This window comes from Eretmochelys imbricata, chromosome 12 (assembly GCF_965152235.1).
Source record: "Eretmochelys imbricata isolate rEreImb1 chromosome 12, rEreImb1.hap1, whole genome shotgun sequence".
NCBI classification, from domain to species: domain Eukaryota; kingdom Metazoa; phylum Chordata; order Testudines; family Cheloniidae; genus Eretmochelys; species Eretmochelys imbricata.
The window spans coordinates 18,346,279-18,366,455 of record NC_135583.1 but is presented as its reverse complement, the minus strand read 5'-3'; the positions used below and the strand labels follow the sequence as shown (position 1 = coordinate 18,366,455).

Below are 20,177 nucleotides of genomic sequence, written 5' to 3'. Positions count from 1 at the left end.
AGAAAGAAATCTGTGCCTTGGGGAAGTTTTAACCTAAGCTGGTAAGAATAAGCTTAGGGGATCTTTCATGCAGGTCCCCATATCTGTACCCTAGATTTCAGAGTGGGGAAGGAACCTTGACAGCAACAAATGTTATTAGGAAGCTAGAGGGAATAATTTATGAGAAAAGAGAGCCAAATATGCATGGCTTGACTAAGCAGTAAAGGTGATATAAGATTTTACAAGTATTTAAAGAGTATAAACACCAAGGAGAGAATGAGTGGAATGGCGGGTATAAGTAGGAGTAATGGGATGAAATTAAAAGAAAAAGGTAGGCTCAAAATCAGGGTTGGGAATCTTATTAGCCCCATTGCTTGGAATAGTTGAAACTAGCCTGGATCAGGAAGTAATAGGTAATATACTAGGTAATATACCATAGGGAGCTGCACTGGCAGGGTCATGGCGTAAATAGCATGATACTTCAGGGGTAACATTTTCAAAAGTTCCTAACTGACTGAGGAGCCTAAGTTCTGCTGACTTTCAGTGGAGAAAACAGAACAGGGGTTCATGAACATCCTTCTTAGAGACAATAAGTGGTTTTAAAAACATAGAGCAGTTTAAGTTTCTATAAGTCACTGATATTGTAGAGAAAGCACAGTTACCATTTTATATACTACCATAAAATAGCTGCTTTTTATACCTTTGATTGCCTTTGCAAAAGATTTTTCCCAAGCATACATTTTGATCAATTTAATGCATGTTAAAATCTCATTCATTGTTCGCACGCGAGTATCAGTCACTGACATAGCAGCTCGTCGGAATACGGATGTGAGCTTAGCCATGAGCATCTGCAATCAAGATGTAAAAATGCTATTAAAACACATCCTTAAAATGGAGACGTCTAACAAAAATGTGAATTTAAGCAAACATGTTTGAGAGTGTGTTTGTGTGGATGGTAAATGCCTACAACTGGCAATATTGCAGGAGCCAATTGCCACATCCTTTTAAAGTGACAGCATTATATTGCTACCTCACTAGCTAGTCTTTATACATTTGAATGTTTTTCCTCCATATGCTTCCAAACTCTTTTTTGAATATTCATGTTTCCAGTGTCTATTGATACTCATTGTAGTATTCCAATGAACACATTAAAGGCCTCATTCAGGACTCCATTTTTGTATCCAACAACATATATTGTATAGATTTCTTGTTCCTTTTCTAATTTGACTCTTCTGCTAAGATGTGTGTCACCTAGACTAGAGCTTGCTTCCATGTTCCATGTCAGAGGCCATTAACATATCATGTAAAAAACAGGAACAGATTTGTATATTCCTATGCACCTTACTATTTAGAAATGACGAGGGAACAACAGGAAACAGCTGTGATTTCCTATGCACCTTAATATGTAGATTCGACAATGTTATATATATTTTTATCCTTACAGATGCTAATATCAAATTAGAAAAAGAACGAGAAAGCTATACAATGTATATTACTAGATACAAAAAGGAAGGCCTGAATGAGTCCTTTAATGTGTTCAGTGAAATACTGTAATGAACAGCAATAGACACTGGAAACGTGAATATTCAAAAAAGAGTTTGGAAGTATATGGAGGAAAAACATTCAAACGTATAAAGACTAGCTAGTGAGATAGCAATATAATGCTGTCACTTTAAAGGGTGTGGCAACTGGCTCCTGCAATATTGCCAGTTGTAGCCATTGACCATCCACACAACCACACACTCAGAAAAAACCTGCTGCCACCATATTGAAAACACTTTGAGGCAGTGGTTTGTGGTTCTGTGTGTTTAGCTCCTGTAGGTGTGACAGCATTATAGGAGATTATCAAATGTACTTTAGAAACTGTTAAGATGTGTCTGGAAAAGTTTAATCAATTGAAAACACAGTTCATTAACTAAACAGCTCTATGTCTCCATTTTAAATAGAAATAAAATACATATAGCTTCATGTAAAAGTAACAATGGATTATTCCAGTGTTACTGCTTGAAAGGAAAGCTCCTTTAACTATTCTGAATGTAATTTATTCTTTATATGAAAAATGTAATCACCAGCGAATACTAAATTAATACATTAATTAACACACTCGAAGTATCTTAAGACCATATTTTCATAATAGTCTCTATGCTTGCACAAGTTATTGATTGTACAACAGGTACAAAATTGCAGTTACGTATGTTAGACTTATCTGTAACTATCGTACCTGATTGTTTTTGAAAATTTGGCCCCTGTGTTGTCTTTTAGAAAAACTAAAATGAATGTGATTTAAACTGCTTATGTGGCAACACTAAGGTGAAAAGATACTTGTGAGTAGGTATTGCAGTGCTGTGTATCACAATGAGATCAGAGGCCTATGTAATAGAAAATTCAGATATTGGGACAAATTCTCCTTTTAGTTATTCCAGAGCAACTGTGAGAATGGAGTTACTTTGGATTTACTGAGAGAAGAACACGGTCCTTTATTGAGTTATTTAATAAAATATTATTAAAGGTAAGGATTTTCAAAGGAGCCTAAGGAGGTAAGTACCCAACTCCACATTAAACTTTATGCCTTATACCCTTCGGTCCATTGAAAATCTCAGCCTTTACATTTAATATTGATCAATGTACATATAAAATGATTGGGAAAATCAGTCACTTTACCTGTAGAGGTATAAATATAATATAAACAAATGTTCCTGTGAGTGCAGTGGGACCAAGAATAAGACAAGAATATATGGTGCAAACGATCATTAGTGCAGGCACAGTAATTGGCAGAGGACAAAATAAGGCAGCTTCAAACATTCGATAGCCATCATTAGCTAATACATTAATGACCTGCAAACATATAAAAAGAGAGAGATGAATAGTTCTCCCTTTTATCAGTATTTCTGTGACCAAGAGTTTTTAAACCAATCATGTTTTTATAATCCCAGGAGTAAGACTTTCAGGATGCACTATCCATATACTGCTTATTAGTGCATCAAGACTTAAGTGACTATACCATTTCAATTGACTTATTTTAGTATTTTACAAAAACAGCTCAGACATTAAAGGCCACCTGGAGGTTAAGAAGTAGAATATGATTATGAAAATTTACCTCACCAACAGAGATGTGCGTCAAAGACTTAAATGCTAATAGATATTCAAAAGCTACTGTAGATACAGCAACTTTTAGTCTTATAGCTGTACGGTAGTTGATGGCCCATGCCAATGCCCAGAATATTACTTTGGAAAGTTCAGCAAGAAAAAGTGCTATGCAGAGTCCAATTCCCCGAATGATGTCTTTGGAGACGCTTTCACTGTGCTGTAGAATTTTATGAATGATCACAGTCTGCAAAGAAATTTCAGAATTATTTTTTAAAATTGCATCATGAAAAATTTCACATCTGTTAACCTTTGGGAAGTTCAACACCGCAACGTCAGGAACTGTGCTGCTTCCACAGACACCTCTACAATGCACACTCCTTTCAGTGGCATGTAGAGTTCATAAACTACATGCCCCCCAGCAGCAGTATTCCTAGCAGTGTAGATGGTGAGGCACTGCTTAGGTGAGTAGAGTGACGAAACAGCTGAACAATGCAGGCATGTCCCCTATGTTACTCTGCAGTACCTTCCCATCTATGCAGCTATTTTTAGTAGCGTAAATGCTACCTCCTCATTGCTGGAATCTTTCACCACTGCAGGGAAAGTCTCCAGCAGCAGTGAGCCAGCAGGGAAAGGTTCTGGCAAGTCCCCCCACCCTCAAGAGCCTTTCCCCACTGGCTTCTCCCACACACGAGCCTTTCCCCACTGTCTACCTTCCCTCCCCTCAGAGCCTTTCCCCACTTTCCACTTTAGAGCCTTTCACAGACATGTGTACACATTTCAGTGTGAACTCAACTGGCTTTTCACTGCAGGGTGTAGCTACACGTACCCTACACACCACTGCAAGTGGTGTTCACACTGTAGGCATACCCAGCATGGTACCATATGGGATTTACACATATAAATAATAGAGGTTTTGGGAAGGAAATTACATTTTATATTCATGAGGTACTAAAGGATAGGCACTCAGATACTATGGTGATGAGTGCAGAATAATGCCTGGCTAGATTTTAATAGATGGTTACCAGTTACCTATCTATCTGTCTGTATACCAGTATCTGTCACATTTGAGAACCACTTGGTTTCACTGGGGGAAGATTCTGAAATTAGTTACTTGAATTATTGGCCCAATAAAAATATTTATCCACTCTTGATATCCTGGTATAAACCACTGAAATCAGCTCAGGTAGCTAGTTAACAAAAGTTGCTGTTACTCTGTGAGGGAGGTATGAACAAATACATTAATTGATAAAACTGAAATAATGGGGATTTCAACTAAGTGTGCTTAAACTGGTCAATTGTCACATCAGAACAAGGTTTAACAATTGCTTTTTGCAATAAATAGTTCCAAAGACAGAGCTTGTTCTGGACTTGTTTCTTATTACCACACAGAATAAGTTGGTTCAAGGACTGTAATAGAGCCACAAGATAATATTGACTGCAATATAATTAAGTTCAACATCCTTGGAGGAGGAAACACACCAAAAGCTAGTATGCAGAGACTAAAATTGAGAAAGTGGGATTTTTTTAAATATAAGAAGAGGATGATTGGCAGAACTGAAGGACAACAAATTTAAAGTTGCTAAAAGAAAAGACTAACACAAAATTTAATGAACCATTGGAACTCATTCCCATGAGATATCATTGAGATCAGGAGCTTATTAGGATTCAATAAAAGGATTAGACATTTCTATGGCCAATGAGAATATCCACAGTTACATGGGACAGGAATAAAAAATTAATGCTATAGTAGTACATGTAATAAAAAGAAACCTCTGACAGGAATCAGGGCCTTCAGCAGAGCCAGTCTAGCAGCATGGCCTGCAGCAGACACTCTCTGGACAATCTAATGAGCACAACCGGCCTGTGGCTGCTTGATTGGCTACACAGCCTATTTGACTGGAAGAGTCATCAGACTGGCTCTTAAGCCCAGCAGCAACAGCAGTTCAGGGGCTGCTCAAAGCATTTGCCTACGGCAGCAATAGCTCCTGAGTTTCTTGTTAGATTGTTTCTAGGTCTGCTTCTGCCTTACCTCACTCCAGGTAACCTAGTTCTTACAGGGAAGGTCGCTAGAGCCGAGGCTCCAGCCCAAACCCGGACGTCAACACTGCAATCTTATAGCACCACAGCCTGAGCTCAACGGGCCAGCCACAGGTGTTTGATTGCAGTGCAGACGTACCCTCAGGCTCGCCGTTCCTCTCTTCCCACAGTTTTTTTTAAAAAATCACTGGAAATCCCTAACGTGGTAGAATAATTTGATTTGTCAATTTGTTTCTGAAATCCTTCTGACTTATCTGGGTTTCTCAAACAGATACTGTCTCTCTCAAGCCCACAGAAATATCTTTGAAAATCATCAAAGAATGGTGAAGCAAAGTTTCCCCCCAAAAGTCTGCCATTTCTACTTTAAGAAGCTGTAAAATGTAAGCAATAAATAGGGATAGGTGAATGACAAGAACTGTGGATCTATCAAACTTTGAAGATGGCCCTGTAGCCCACCCCTTTCTTGTGTGGACTCTGCCCCATCCCTACAACGAGTTATGGCTCCTCTACTTGATGCCATTGCCTTTAGAGGCCTTTGCTGCCTTGATTTTCTGTAGCAGGAACCATTTTGTGTGTCTCTTCCTTTTAAAAAGTTGATAAAACCCCCATTCCTTTCTTTCCCCTTACTATGGAGATTCTCCAAAAACAATCTTTTGCTTTGTGATTGTGAAGTAGATGATACAACTGAGATTTTTGAGATGGTCAGAAGTTAATGTGATGATATTATGGGGTATTTTTACCATGCAAGAGTTTTTTTGGATTTTTTTAGTACTCATGTACATCTTCCAGATAAAGCATATTTGCCAGGCAAGCTCATGGGCTTGCCTGCTTATAGAGGTAATCACGTTTAAATGGAATTGGTACTGTACAAATGTTTAACTCCTGACTTCACAACAGAAATGGCACTAGTAAACAGAATAATAATGCAAGATACTCTTAAAATCTGTAAATGAAATAACATACTGCATGTAGTAATGATACTGTGATACCATGACTAGGTACTCAGACTACAGTGATGGGTAGAAGGACTCAGAACATGTTTCTGACTAATGGAACATTGCTGGTAGGGTCTCTGTGAAGAATTCAATACTTTAATAATACAAATTACTTTAGATTTCTATTGATTTGTCATATATAGAATATGGGGATTCTATATGTATGAACAGCTAGCTGGTCTTGAACTCTTCCTGAACTCTTATAAGTTGAAGCTCATGTTATATGTCACCAGAAATCTTTTTTAAATTTGCAATAAAACATCTGATTTGACCCAGACCTTCCACGACATCATACTTTAGATGAGACATTATGCTTTAATATTTGTTTTTTATAAAGCAGACTCATTTGGCCTTGAGACATCCATGGAATCCTCTCATTACAGGTGATTGGTGAGGTTAATGTCCTTTAATGCCTGTTAATTCTTTAAAATTGCATCAATAACTGAGCAACAAAAAATTGTCTCCATTTCCCATACTTAGTTCACAAGAGAGAGATTAATTGCAGTACACTAAAATTAACTGTTAAAGGGTAAATCCTGTCCGACCTCTCTACAGCCACGGAGGCTTTCCTGGCAGTGGAACTGGTGAGGTGCAAATTAGAGTGAGAGTTCTGGGGCTCTTCAAAGCTTAGTATAATTTGGAGCTCATCTCAGTGGACAGTCCCCAGCATGCCAGCCACAAGGATCAAATGGGCTTTGGGACAGGGCCAAAGGATCTGCTACTACATAGATCCTCCTGTCTTCTCTCCACTGCAGAGGGGAGTGATGGAACTACAGAGGCGATGCAGATACAGAGCAGTTCCATTACTGTTTTTTTACCTTTAATTACAGAATTAGGCTAAACAAATATAAGCCAGTTGCCATCTGATTTAAATGTGTCCATACAGGGGCTTGCACCAGTTTATCTCACTGGATTTTAAACACTATTTTAGTTAAACTAGTGCAACTTTGGTTGTGTGATATGCCTTCCCTATGGAGCATGGCTTATGTATGTATATTCTTCATAGAATCTGAACATATGATGTCTTTTCAATATTATGCTACTCTTTGCACACACACAAGTATGGGGTGTGAGGTGGGTGAGAGAGAGCTCTGCAGAGAAAATAAACCAAGGAGAAACTCAGTTTTGTAATCCTGCTACTTGTTCAGATTGTGAGAACATGGAAATGGAAAAAATTGACTGTGCTTCCTATCTTTCTGCAATATTTACTTAAGTCATCGTTTCCTCTAATATTCCTGTTAATAAATTTCTTTGCAAGAACATCTGTGGAAAAGAAACACAAAGGTGTGTGAACCCTTTTTAAAAGATGAACAGATATTTTTGGAAGGTTTTTGGCAACATTTAGCCAACTGTAGCCCAGCTCTTTCCTATTTGTCTTCTGTGTCCCTTGTCATTTTGTTTTATTAACATAGCACAAATAGACCTTGGTCACTATAGCTCAAAATATGTTACTGTACATGAAAAAAGTAATTAGCTTGAATAGAAGGCAAACTACACTCAGCCTAATATTCATTTCTAGACCATTTAATTAACATCCATCAAAGCCGAACACAGAGAATAAAATAATAACCATAAAGAATGTAAAAATATTTGACAGTAATGCTGTAAATTGATTGTAAAATTGTTAATCAGTATGGAACTACTTACTGGTCCTAAAGCAGCCAAGATAATACAAATGAAATTTGCTATCACATCCACCAAAATTCTTGTTCTCTGAAATTTAAGAACTACTCTGCCCAAAGAAGCTTTTTCAGGCCCAACTCTTGCAAGCTCTGCTTCCCAAAGGAGTCGAAATCTGGAGAAAAAAATATCCCCACATATTAAAAGAGTAGAAGGTTAAATAGAATGGTAAAGCATTTCTTCTAATCACAACAGTTAATAAGAAACATATATGAAACTGCTACTATGGTAAAATTAAACTTCAGTTCCTCATCCTATCAATCAATAGTTATAGAAATCTAAAAATTATACAAATAACATTTTATAGATCAACAATTCATGAAGGGAATTCATTATTCAATGTAATTCCTCTAAGGAAATTATCACATTGAAACATTAACATTTGCAATCTGAGGACATATATTCTTAACTGTTCAGCTAAGTGTATGTATACCAAAATGGACTAGGTTGAAATATTTTTCAGAGTAACAGCCGTGTTAGTCTGTATTTGCACAAAGAAAAGGAGTACTTGTGGCACCTTAGAGACTAACCAATTTATTTGAGCATAAGCTTTCGTGAGCTACAGCTCACTTCATCGGAGGCATACTGTGGAAACTGCAGAAGACATTATATACACAGAGACCATGAAACAATACCACCTCCCACCCCACTCTCCTGCTGGTAATAGCTTATCTAAAGTGATCACTCTCCTTACAATGTGTATGATAATCAAGGTGGGTCATTTCCAGCACAAATCCAGGTTTTCTCACCCCCCCCCCTTTTTTTTTTCCAAAAACCACAAACACAAACTCGCTCTCCTGCTGGTAATAGCTTATCCAAAGTGACCACTCTCCTTACAATGTGTATGAAAATCAAGGTGGGCCATTTCCAGCACAAATCCAGGTTTTCTCACCCTCCCCCCCAAAACACACACACACAAACTCACTCTCCTGTTGGTAATAGCTTATCCAAAGTGACCACTTTCCCTACAATGTGCATGATAATCAAGGTGGGCCATTTCCAGCACAAATCCAGGTTTTCTCACCTCCCCACCCCCATACACACACAAACTCACTCTCCTGCTGGTAATAGCTCATCCAAAGTGACCACTCTCTCTACAATGTGCATGATAATCAAGATGGGCCATTTCCAGCACAAATCCAGGTTTTCTCACCCCCCTCCCCACACACACAAACTCACTCTCATGCTGGTAATAGCTCATCCAAACTGACCACTCTCCTTACAATGTGTATGATAATCAAGGTGGGCCATTTCCAGCATAAATCCAAGTTTAACCAGAACGTCTGTGGGGGGGGGGGGTTAGGAAAAAACAAGGGGAAATAGGCTACCTTGCATAATGACTTAGCCACTCCCAGTCTCTATTTAAGCCTAAATTAATAGTATCCAATTTGCAAATGAATTCCAATTCAGCAGTTTCTCGCTGGAGTCTGGATTTGAAGTTTTTTTGTTGTAAGATAGCGACCTTCATGTCTGTAATTGCGTGACCAGAGAGATTGAAGTGTTCTCCGACTGATTTATGAATGTTATAATTCTTGACATCTGATTTGTGTCCATTTATTCTTTTACGTAGCGACTGTCCAGTTTGACCAATGTACATGGCAGAGGGGCATTGCTGGCACATGATGGCATATATCACATTGGTGGATGTGCAGGTGAACGAGTCTCTGATAGTGTGGCTGATGTTATTAAGCCCTGTGATGGTGTCCCCTGAATAGATATGTGGGCACAATTGGCAACGGGCTTTGTTGCAAGGATAGGTTCCTGGGTTAGGCCCTGTGATGGTGTCCCCTGAATAGATATGTGGGCACAGTTGGCAACGGGCTTTGTTGCAAGGATAGGTTCCTGGTTCTGTTGTGTGGTATGTGGTTGTTGGTGAGTATTTGCTTCAGGTTGGGGGGCTGTCTGTAGGCAAGGACTGGCCTGTCTCCCAAGATTTGTGAGAGTGTTGGGTCATCCTTCAGGATAGGTTGTAGATCCTTACTAATGCGTTGGAGGGGTTTTAGCTGAAGGTGACGGCTAGTGGCGTTCTGTTATTTTCTTTGTTAGGCCTGTCCTGTAGGAGGTGACTTCTGGGAACTCTTCTGGCTCTATCAGTCTGTTTCTTCACTTCCGCAGGTGGGTATTGTAGTTGTAAGAATGCTTGATAGAGATCTTGTAGGTGTTTGTCTCTGTCTGAGGGGTTGGAGCAAATGCGGTTGTATCACAGAGCTTGGCTGTAGACGATGAATCGTGTGGTGTGGTCATGGTGAAAGCTGGAGGCATGTAGGTAGGAATAGCGGTCAGTAGATTTCCGGTATAGGGTGGTGTTTATGTGACCATTGTTTATTAGCACTGTAGTGTCCAGGAAGTGGATCTCTTGTGTGGACTGGACCAGGCTGAGGTTGATGGTGGGATGGAAATTGTTGAAATCATGGTGGAATTCCTGAAGGGCTTCTTTTCCATGGGTCCAGATGATGAAGATGTCATCAATATAGCACAAGTAGAGTAGGGGCGTTAGGGGACAAGAGCTGAGGAAGCGTTGTTCTAAATCAGCCATAAAAATGTTGGCATACTGTGGGGCCATGCGGGTACCCATAGCAGTGCCGCTGATCTGAAGGTATACATTGTCCCCAAATGTAAAATAGTTATGGGTAAGGACAAAGTCACAAAGTTCAGCCACCAGGTTAGCCGTGACATTATCAGGGATAGTGTTCTTGATGGCTTGTAGTCCATCTTTGTGTGGAATGTTGGTGTAGAGGGCTTCTACATCCATAGTGGCCAGGATGGTGTTATCAGGAAGATCACCGATGGATTGTAGTTTCCTCAGGAAGTCAGTGGTGTCTCGAAGGTAGCTGGGAGTGCTGGTAGCGTAGGGCCTGAGGAGGGAGTCTACATAGCCAAACAATCCTGCTGTCAGGGTGCCAATGCCTGAGATGATGGGGCGCCCAGGATTTTGAGGTTTATGGATCTTGGGTAGTAGATAGAATATCCCAGGTCGGGGTTCCAGGGGTGTGTCTGTGCGGATTTGATCTTGTGCTTTTTCAGGAAGTTTCTTGAGCAAATGCTGTAGTTGCTTTTGGTAACTCTCAGTGGGATCAGAGGGTAATGGCTTGTAGAAAGTGGTGTTGGAGAGCTGCCGAGCAGCCTCTTGTTCAGATTCCGAGCTATTCATGATGACAACAGCACCTCCTTTGTCAGCCTTTTTGATTATGATGTCAGAGTTGTTTCTGAGGCTGTGGATGGCATTGTGTTCTGCACGGCTGAGGTTATGGGGCAAGTGATGCTGCTTTTCCACAATTTCAGCCTGTGCACGTCGGCGGAAGCACTCTATGTAGAAATCCAGTCTGCTGTTTCAACCTTCAGGAGGAGTCCACCTAGAATGCTTCTTTTTGTAATGTTGGTAGGGAGGCCTCTGTGGATTAGTATGTTGTTCAGAGGTATTTTGGAAATATTACTTGAGTCGGAGACGTTGAAATAGTTTTCAAAATCTCAGGAATTAATTGGTGGCAGATAGTACCTGGGGCTGAACTAATGAACCGCTAAATCAAAGTTACATAGGGTCTTTAATATGCTTTTCCCAATCCATTATGTGCAAAATTTACTAGTCCTTTCCAAGAGCTTTGCAATATATTTAGGCTCAATACTGTATGGTGCTGACATTCTGGTCTTGATCCAGCAACACATTTAAACATGTGTTTAAAGTTAATGTACTTATGTGCATTGCTAGATTTGGGCCAAAATGTTCAGCACCTGTCAGGATTGAGCCCTTCAGGTCTGTTTCAAATCCCATTAATGGAAAGACTCCCATGGACTACAGTGGGCACTGGACCAAGACCTGTAGTGCCATAGCTGAAGAAGTCTTGTTGGCCATACAGAAGGCTAACATTTTGGAGGGAGTTCTTGATTTCAACACACCTGGGTCTTCCTTGTGGGGAGCTGCCCCCTACCTCAGCTTCTTGCAATGTAGAATCCTTGTATAAGATATGGGAGAAAGAATAAATGGAAAAGCAATAAAGGAGAGAAGACTCAAGAAGTTTTGTTTCTTTATCCCTTCTTCTGTATCTTTTTTTCAAAAACCAATCCTAACAACTTGTTTTCTTCTTTTCCTTTCTCTTCCTCCTCTTTTTTTTATTGTTTTATTGTTTTTTGCTTAAGGATCCTGTACTGAGTCAAACAGTAGGAAACATGCAAAACATTTTGCAGCTAAAAACTGCTATTGTATCTTATATCTAATGCCCCCCCTCCGCCCCGAAGTCTCAAATCATGACTCTCAATAAAGAACACCACATAAGGAGGAATCTTACAATAATTATATTGAAATTGAAATAGTCCTACCTTTTTGCATTTGGCTCTGAACTATCATGATATGATAATGGAGGTAAGGTGTCCACATTAATATTGTGTCTGTATCCTTTGATCATTAAAGATGAAAGCCAAGAATATGTAGCAAATGAGAACAGTCCTGCATTATCCATTGGGTTAACAGCAGATCTAGGGGAAAAATACAAGCTACTAATACTGTATTCAAGTTAATTTCACAGTTGTCTCACTGACCTTACAAATGTTAACTGTAGAAAATTATGTTTTCTGAGCCATATAAAGACCTTTTTATAGTGTTAGGCAGAGATCATCATGCATCCCTTAGTGGAGTGATAGATAGTATGAATACACCACTTATTAATTAATGATAAGGTAAGGTCACTGATGGGGTGAGAATCTAGTCTGTAGCTTCCAAAGTGCTCTGTGTGCTCAGCTTCTGAGCTAAAAACCAGCTTCATTACTTGAAGTCAACTGGCATTTGCTGCATTTAATCAGTATCCTCCTCAGATAATGCTCCAGGGCATACACAGAGCATCGTAAGTAGTTACTCATGCTAGCTTTCAACAATGCTGAAATGTCAGATTCTGTCAGTTTAGCTTAGCTCAGATTATATCTCAAAATTTTTTTGGCAATGTATTAACTCAATTAACCAATTAAATATGAGTGAGACACCGTTAGTAGTTCATTAAAACATAGTTAATGTGAATTTCAACCACTAAAATACATTTGAAGTAGATGCTAGCTTAACAGTTGGGGAAGTGGGGTTAACCAAGATTTCCTGAAAAATAAATTTTAACCTTCATTAGCCATCAGAAAATGATTTTCTTTCTGTAGATTTTCTTTCTATATATTATATTTCAATTATAAATAAATGTGACTTGCTTTGCTTTGGGGCGGACAGGAATCATTGTTTTTAAACTAGGTTCATATTTGTGGTGAAAGGTCCTTTCATCATCTCGTATATCTAGATGAGGTAGCAGATACGGTGCTGAAGTAACCATTGTGCTGGTTTGCAGGTACCAAGGTTGCTTGTGCTCAGTCAGATTTCTCTTTGAAGTAAAATTTTAAAAATAGAACATATTAGCATTAATTACTTTTAAATAACATTTTAAAATATGTGGTAAAGCCCATAACCATTTTCAAACCACAATAATATCTTATTAGCCAAAGGCTGGAAAGGATCTCCATAGTTATCTATTTCATTCCCTTGCACACATGTAGAAATACACATACACTCTCTCCCCATTTATAATGCTCCCATCACCACGGTAACTCAGTAACCAAAACTATAAAAACCTACAAGCTTTTCCAAAGCCTTTTGCCTTTGCCTTCTGATGTACTGAGAAACCCCATTAAACCACAATACACTTAACACTTGCAGCTCAGCATCTCTCAAAATCAGGTCATTTATTTTTGGTACCTATTGTGGATATAGGTCCTCAAATTTTAGGTACCAATACCTTGAAAATGTCAGCTTATGAGTTTAATCAAGTTTATGGTTAACATCTCTAACACTGTTGCCTCAGTGACCTGCCTTGGCAATTTAGGGTCTTACCCAAACCCCACTGAAGTCAAAAGGAGTTTTTTTCCTACGTTCAGGATGCTAGGATTGAGCCCTTAGTCTGTCTTTGTATGTTATACTGCCTAATCCTTTCATCATTTTTGTAGCCTTCCTATGGAGTTTCTCTTCAGTCTTTTTCTAGTGAAGCATTTCAAACTGTAAAAAGTCTGAGTCTGAATGTACTAAAGCTATATTAAGAGATGAAGTGTGTATATACCCCAGAATAGCTTTGGTTCCCGCCCCCCCAGTGAGCATCTGTAAATTCATGTTGGATTTTTGTGCCTTTACCCATCTCTGTATTTAAGATGTCTTAACCAACAATCTCCATTTTGCACTTCTGTATGCTATTATTTCTATCCTCCACACCATGTTCACATAATTCATTTTTCAAAGTAAACTCATTCCCACTTATTTCTGTCCAGTTCTCTAGTTCTCTGTGGATCATTCTGTAATTCTTTCTAAGGGCACATTTGCAGATTCTTCTCCAGAAATTTTGTGATATCTGCATATTTGATCAATTTACAATTCATTTATTCCAAATTGTTTATAAAATATTAGACAAACATAGACCCAATATTGATGCTATTAGGACCATACACCCATTTGATATCTTGCTTCCATGTAATGAAAATAAACCGTTTGATAGTACATTGATGGAGACTGTAAATACCCTGAGCAGAGAGATTTATCCGAGCAGGAGCCAGATTCTGATTTCCCTCACTCCATTTTACACCGGTCTTACCCTGTTTTCTTCACTGGAGTTAGTCTTGATTTATATCTGTGAAACTGCATCAGCCATCTCTAGAACGTGTATAAGTGCTGGGAGATGGAAACAGGCATCTTGCTCGTTTCCATTGTTTCTTCCATTATTTTTTAAAACTTGTTTGTGCCATTTAATTTGTTTGCATGGTCCCTATGGTCCTGCATACAACGGGCATGGACACTTTTAATGGAGTATTTTCACCCAAAAAATGTTTACGCACAGTTGACTAGAAAGGTAGTAAGTGCTAGCACAGTTCTGGCCGTTATAGACAGAATCTCTTTTATAAACATGTCCTGACTTCCTTTGCTTTCTAGTTTAAGGAAATAAAGTGCATCTGAAACCCCATAACCATTATATTTCCCAGAAAGCAGATTAGACCTTGTAGGAATATATGAACAAAGTGTTTGACACAATATGCTGAGCACTGAACACAGAACCAAGAAAAATGAACTCTTTGGTGAATGAGGACTGAGATTTGCAAATAGGACATTTTCTAGCAACCTTCTTCTAAAATGCTGAAGAAGGCATATCTTAATGAAAAAAGACTGATTACCATCTGTATCACTCAGAGGTTCAAGCCCTATAACCTTTTATTTCTTGTTACATTTTTGCTCCTGTAAATGCTCAGAGGGATACTGGGCAAAATAACTCCCATTATTTGACATTTTTTTTCATAAACTTACTGCAATCATGTCAACTGAAGATAATAATCTCCCCAATACAACTATACTGATTTAAAATACTCAACTGATGTAACAATAAAATTGAAGCTGCTGAGAAATCAAGTTGCCATACTTTTCATGAATTTTTAAAATGGTGCTCTTTGCAATTCAACTGCAAAAACCATGTCTCATGTCAATTTTCTTTGGTCAAATCTCTAAAGGTTTCATTTTACCATTTCTTTCCCTGTTTTTTTAATGAAGATATAGAAAGTACAATATAGTGAGTCTTCTAAAAAGATGTAAAGATATATTTTTGAAGAACAGTTTTTATATAAACTGCTAATGGACAGCTACAGGACTCTATCAGCAATATAGATCATAATATACTTATGTGATAAATATCTGTTCATAACGATGTTGGAGATTTTAGTCTGACAATGAAATTGTATTATACTTGATTATGTAAAATATGAGTTTTCACTAATGTAGTACACATGATGCCATTAAAACAGGAAATGCTAATTTTGTAACATTATACTTGTGATAAATTGTGGGGGAAAGCTGTCCTTTTGCAGCAGCAGAAAAACTAATCTTTACTCAAATACATGTGAAGTAAATGCTAGATTATTATTTGGGAAGGTGGGGGTAGCCAAGACCTCCTGAAAAATAAATTTTAATCTTCATTAGCCATTGGAAAATGATTCAGGGCATGTGCCCTACAAAAGTTCTCTTGTGTGTGTTTATATAAATATATACACAATGAATATGTGTATAAGTCACACATATATGTATTGTGTAAATATTCATCCCAGGACTGGTGATATGGGGACGGGGAATTCTTGTTTTTAATGTTAGGATTAGAGACAGCCTTCTCTCTCTGCTGGAGGATCTGCCATTTTTGGAAGACTTTAATATTGATGTCACATAAGGCTGTAAGGTAAGCTACACCTCTCCCTTCTGTCAATTTTAGGAACAGAGGTACTGATTCTTAGAGCCTATGATATTCCTGAAATTTCTCATGTACAACCAAAGTAAAACTTATTGAAAGTTTGAAAGGTCATCTGTGTATATAAACTTCAATTCAGGAAGCTATCCTTATTCAGGACAACCCTTAATACATACTTAACTTTGACTTCAGTGAGATTTAAGCACAAGCTTAAATGCTGTCCAGAACAGGGATGGAGTAAGTAAGTGTTAAGTGCTTTACTAAATCAGAGCCTAATAAAAAGGTGTATATGGTAAAAGCAAATTTTTATTTTGTTTTTAAGATCACCTTTAATTAATAATGATAAATGAAACCCAAAAGATGTGCATAACAATTTAATGCATCCTGGATTTAATTAAATAGAATAAGGGTCAAATTCTGCTCTATTACACTAGGGCAACCCCACTGAAATTTATGGACGTGTACCAGTGTAATTGAGAGCATAGTTGGCCCTACATTTCTAATAATAGTACAAATAAACAATCTTCAGTCTCTGGCAGCTGTGGGGCTGGGATTAAAAGGTTGTTTGAACAGGGCACGAGGTGCGCTAAAACTTCCAGCTCTGGGCTAAAGCATATAGCAAGTTAAATCTGCTTTTCCTCTCATTATTTTATAGTTCACTTCAGAACTGCTTGCACATGATATTCTCCATTTGTCTTCCTGCACGAGCCTGAAATATGTGTTTACCCTGTATATATTCAATAATGTTGATGAAATAACTTGCCATATTGGATGTCCTTTGAGGAGAAACTAGTTTAACACAAGTTATTTCACTCAGATCTCCAATTTTGGTGAAATGTGCCCCTTCCCTTCTCTGTGATATATAGGAGGTCCTCCTCAATTATCTGGTGGTCCCTTCTGGCCTTAAACTATGACATCACAACCATGAATTTCAACCTGTATAGCACATTCTTAGTTGAGAATTCACACATTGTAATGTACATAATTGGGTCAGTTTTATGTAAATTACAACAAATTTCCCAGGTTTGTACTGCACACTTAATAATATCTAATATATCAGGTGGTCTTTGGGGCTTCTGTTGTTTGTTAAGCCTGATTAATTGCAATTTTTAAATAACACTCCTAGGAACTTTTCTAAACAGCCACAAGGAACTTTTGTATAAGATACTAAAGAACTATGTCTGCATTCAGAAGTACACTGCTTTTCACAAGGCAATTTGCCCTATTAATAAAAAGACAGCAGCTGCAGAGTTGTTTTAACAGAGATACAATGCGCAAAAATAAGTGTCTATATCTGCCATTTTTTTTTATGTACAATACTTTAATATTCTAACCAAATTTCTATGGGATAATACAACATAAGGAGGAGAGGCAATGTAAGACAATGCAAATATATAACTTGATCTTAAAAAGTTACTGAAGTAGACAGAAATTAATAGATTTGGTTCAGTAAAGACAAATGCTAAGGTGAAAATCCTGAGACGTGCCGAGCACGTGCTAACTATCTGCAAGTACTGTGGACCACAGTGGGAACTGCAGGTGTTTAGCAAGGGAGCAACACCTCTTGGGATTTGGCCACTTTTTTTTACCTAAGAATAAAATGCCTGTGCAATAATTAATATGGAAGAATGCTAGTTAGACAGCAATACTTCAGACAAAGATTTGGGCAAAATAATAGCCAGTAAATTGAATGTTACTCTACAGTGAAATACAGTTCCAGAGAAAGCACAGGCTGTATCAGAGGAGGTATTTTATATGAGATGTTGGCAGATACAGCACTAATGAAGCTGCATCTGAATTACCACAGAGATATTAATAAAATTGAGCGTATCCAAAGAAAAGTAACAAATATACTGAAGGATTTTGAAAACATGGTTAGGTATGGGTTAAAAAGCATTAGTTAAATGTGGATTCACTAAGGAAATATATAAAGCCAGATCCAATCCTACACGGACGCTACTGTATGCTGTGCCACTGATGTGACACTGCTCTGAGCCAGCTACTGGAGGACTCCTCCTGCATAGGGGGTGTCCTAGGGTGTCACCTAGTCATTGTAGTAGCTCCCACCTCCCTGTGGCCAGAGGAGAGGTGTAACCAGGAAAAAAGGGGCATGACCACAGCAATCCCTGGCGGTTGGAATAGCTCCTTGGGGTCATAAGCAATCATGATAATTTAATGGAGCATAATAAAATTATTATAATTATTATTATTACTGTTACACAGGTTGTCTCCTCTTTGCTCCACCTCTTATTTCATAATATATTTTACAGGGAGCCTTATACTTGGGGCACAAAGGACATCCTTTGGGAACCTGGTGTCAAGACTACTCATCCCTATCCAGGCTCTCCTTCCTGCCTTGTCTTTAGTCTCTTTACTGTTGGAATCTATGAATCAGAGTAGGTGGAACACTAGTGGCTTCTTTTTATTCCCTCTTTATTCTGTAGCCCCAGTCTTTTTCATAGCCTGCTCTCAGGTCACATGTAAACGAGCAAAAGCAGAAGTCTCCTCTGTAAGGGAAAACATTTTTTAAATGGGAGTTGTTAAATGGGAAAATTTTAAAGTAAAACTAACAAAAGACTTGTGTGTGTCCCATGCGACAAGCTCCCCATTCCCTCCAGATAGCTACCCCCAGCCTTGTAACATTTTCCTTTATAGGCTATCACTACAGTTACTGGGGAGTTCTTGTTCCCTTTAGCCACCAGAGGCCTCAAGTGCTGAGCACCCACAACTCCAGCTGATGTCAGTGGGAAATGTAAGTGCTCAGAAAATTAGGGCCAAGCTGGACATCCCTAGCAGGTGCAACACAAGGCACTTATCTGTTTTCTTGGGGTCTTTCTTGTTCCTTTCCCTTCAAATTTTGTGTTTTTAATCTCTTTATATTTTCTCTGGTACTCTCTTTCTCCTTCAGCTCATTTTCATCATCATCTGTTTCTCTCCACATTGAGGGAAATCCTGCCTGTCATTACTATTACACAGACCTCTCGCTCTCCAACTGCTCAGTCCAACTGCCGCTTGCAACCTGCAGGGAATCTTCTGGCACCAACATTCCTTCCCCAATTCTGTTAAGGAAACATCACCCCAAACATTCCTCCTGAAGCAAAAGCTAGAAGGTGTCCATCGAGAATGCTTAACCTTTTTATGCATAAAGAGCAAATTAACTCCACTACAGACCCTCTTTGTAGCCCAGCAACAGGGCTCCCCTCCAGTGCAGGATCCTATTGGTGACTGTAGTGCTGGAGTTAGTCACACCTATATTGAATCCTCTTTCAGAGACGACACACAGAAAAAGCAAAAAGGTATTTCTTTTTTAGCCCCTGTGAGATTTGACAGTGTGGGGATTCAGTCCTTATCTGCGGTGGGGGCAGGGAACACATCCTGCCCCTTTGGTGTCTTTTAGTAGCCAGTCATGAAGAAAAGAAGCAGTCAGTAAGCTGGAGGATCAGCTGTGCAAATGCTGTTTCATGGTACAATATTAAGCACTTTTTAAATGGGCCCATCCTGTATTCCTTACCAAGACAATCAGGAGCTTTGCCTGAGTGTGGGATGCAAGATTAGGCGCTAAGATTGTCTTCCTCCCCAAACTGTGACCTTTCTTAAAAGTCATAAACTGGAACTATTTTAGACAATTAATATACCATATTTACTTTGCAGACAAGAAAAACTTCATATGATCTACATAGAAGAGAAATGCTCCTGCCAGTGTAAAGTGGCACTGAAAGCTCCTTTTGTAGTACCTTCAGACTGGATGAGTGAAAAATAGAATTTGGGCCACTATACATGGCTGTAATGTAGTTTAACTCAATAAATTGTTACTTACGTAAGTGAGGCCGATCACTCCATTACCTTCTACATTTTTCTCTTTGGCTGAACTATTTTTGGGGCCAGAAAAACATTTACTCTTCTTACTTGGCATTTTCTGTTAGTACCACAACTCTTTCTTTTCTAAAATAGAAAAGAAAAGAAAAACAAATATTACAAAACACAGCAAAGGTAAGTGAGCCTGAAGCCTTTTCCATTACCACAGCTTTTTCATTCAGTTAAACTGTGCTTAAGAAACACTTATATCCCATCAGCAGTTTGCTAAAAAGCTGATCTGGTAGGATACAGAACACCAACTTTTAGGGCCAGATCTTCAGTTGGGTGTTAAGGAATGGAGCTATGATGATTT

At 38.6% G+C, this 20,177-nt stretch overlaps 1 protein-coding gene across 1 annotated transcript in view; it reads right to left on the bottom strand.

The window, feature by feature from the left end:
• The window catches only part of LOC144272765 (ATP-binding cassette sub-family C member 12-like), a 104,738-nt gene extending 84,816 nt beyond the window's left edge, over positions 1-19,922 (bottom strand). Inside the window, exons 1-7 of the mRNA XM_077831075.1 lie at positions 19,827-19,922; positions 12,960-13,126; positions 12,093-12,248; positions 7,746-7,893; positions 3,077-3,310; positions 2,641-2,814; positions 680-827 (exon numbers count right to left, since the gene is read on the bottom strand). Coding sequence (XP_077687201.1) covers positions 680-827; positions 2,641-2,814; positions 3,077-3,310; positions 7,746-7,893; positions 12,093-12,248; positions 12,960-13,126; positions 19,827-19,922 — 1,123 coding nt within the window. The remainder of the gene's footprint in view (positions 1-679; positions 828-2,640; positions 2,815-3,076; positions 3,311-7,745; positions 7,894-12,092; positions 12,249-12,959; positions 13,127-19,826) is intronic.
• Positions 19,923-20,177: the final 255 nt, after the last annotated feature.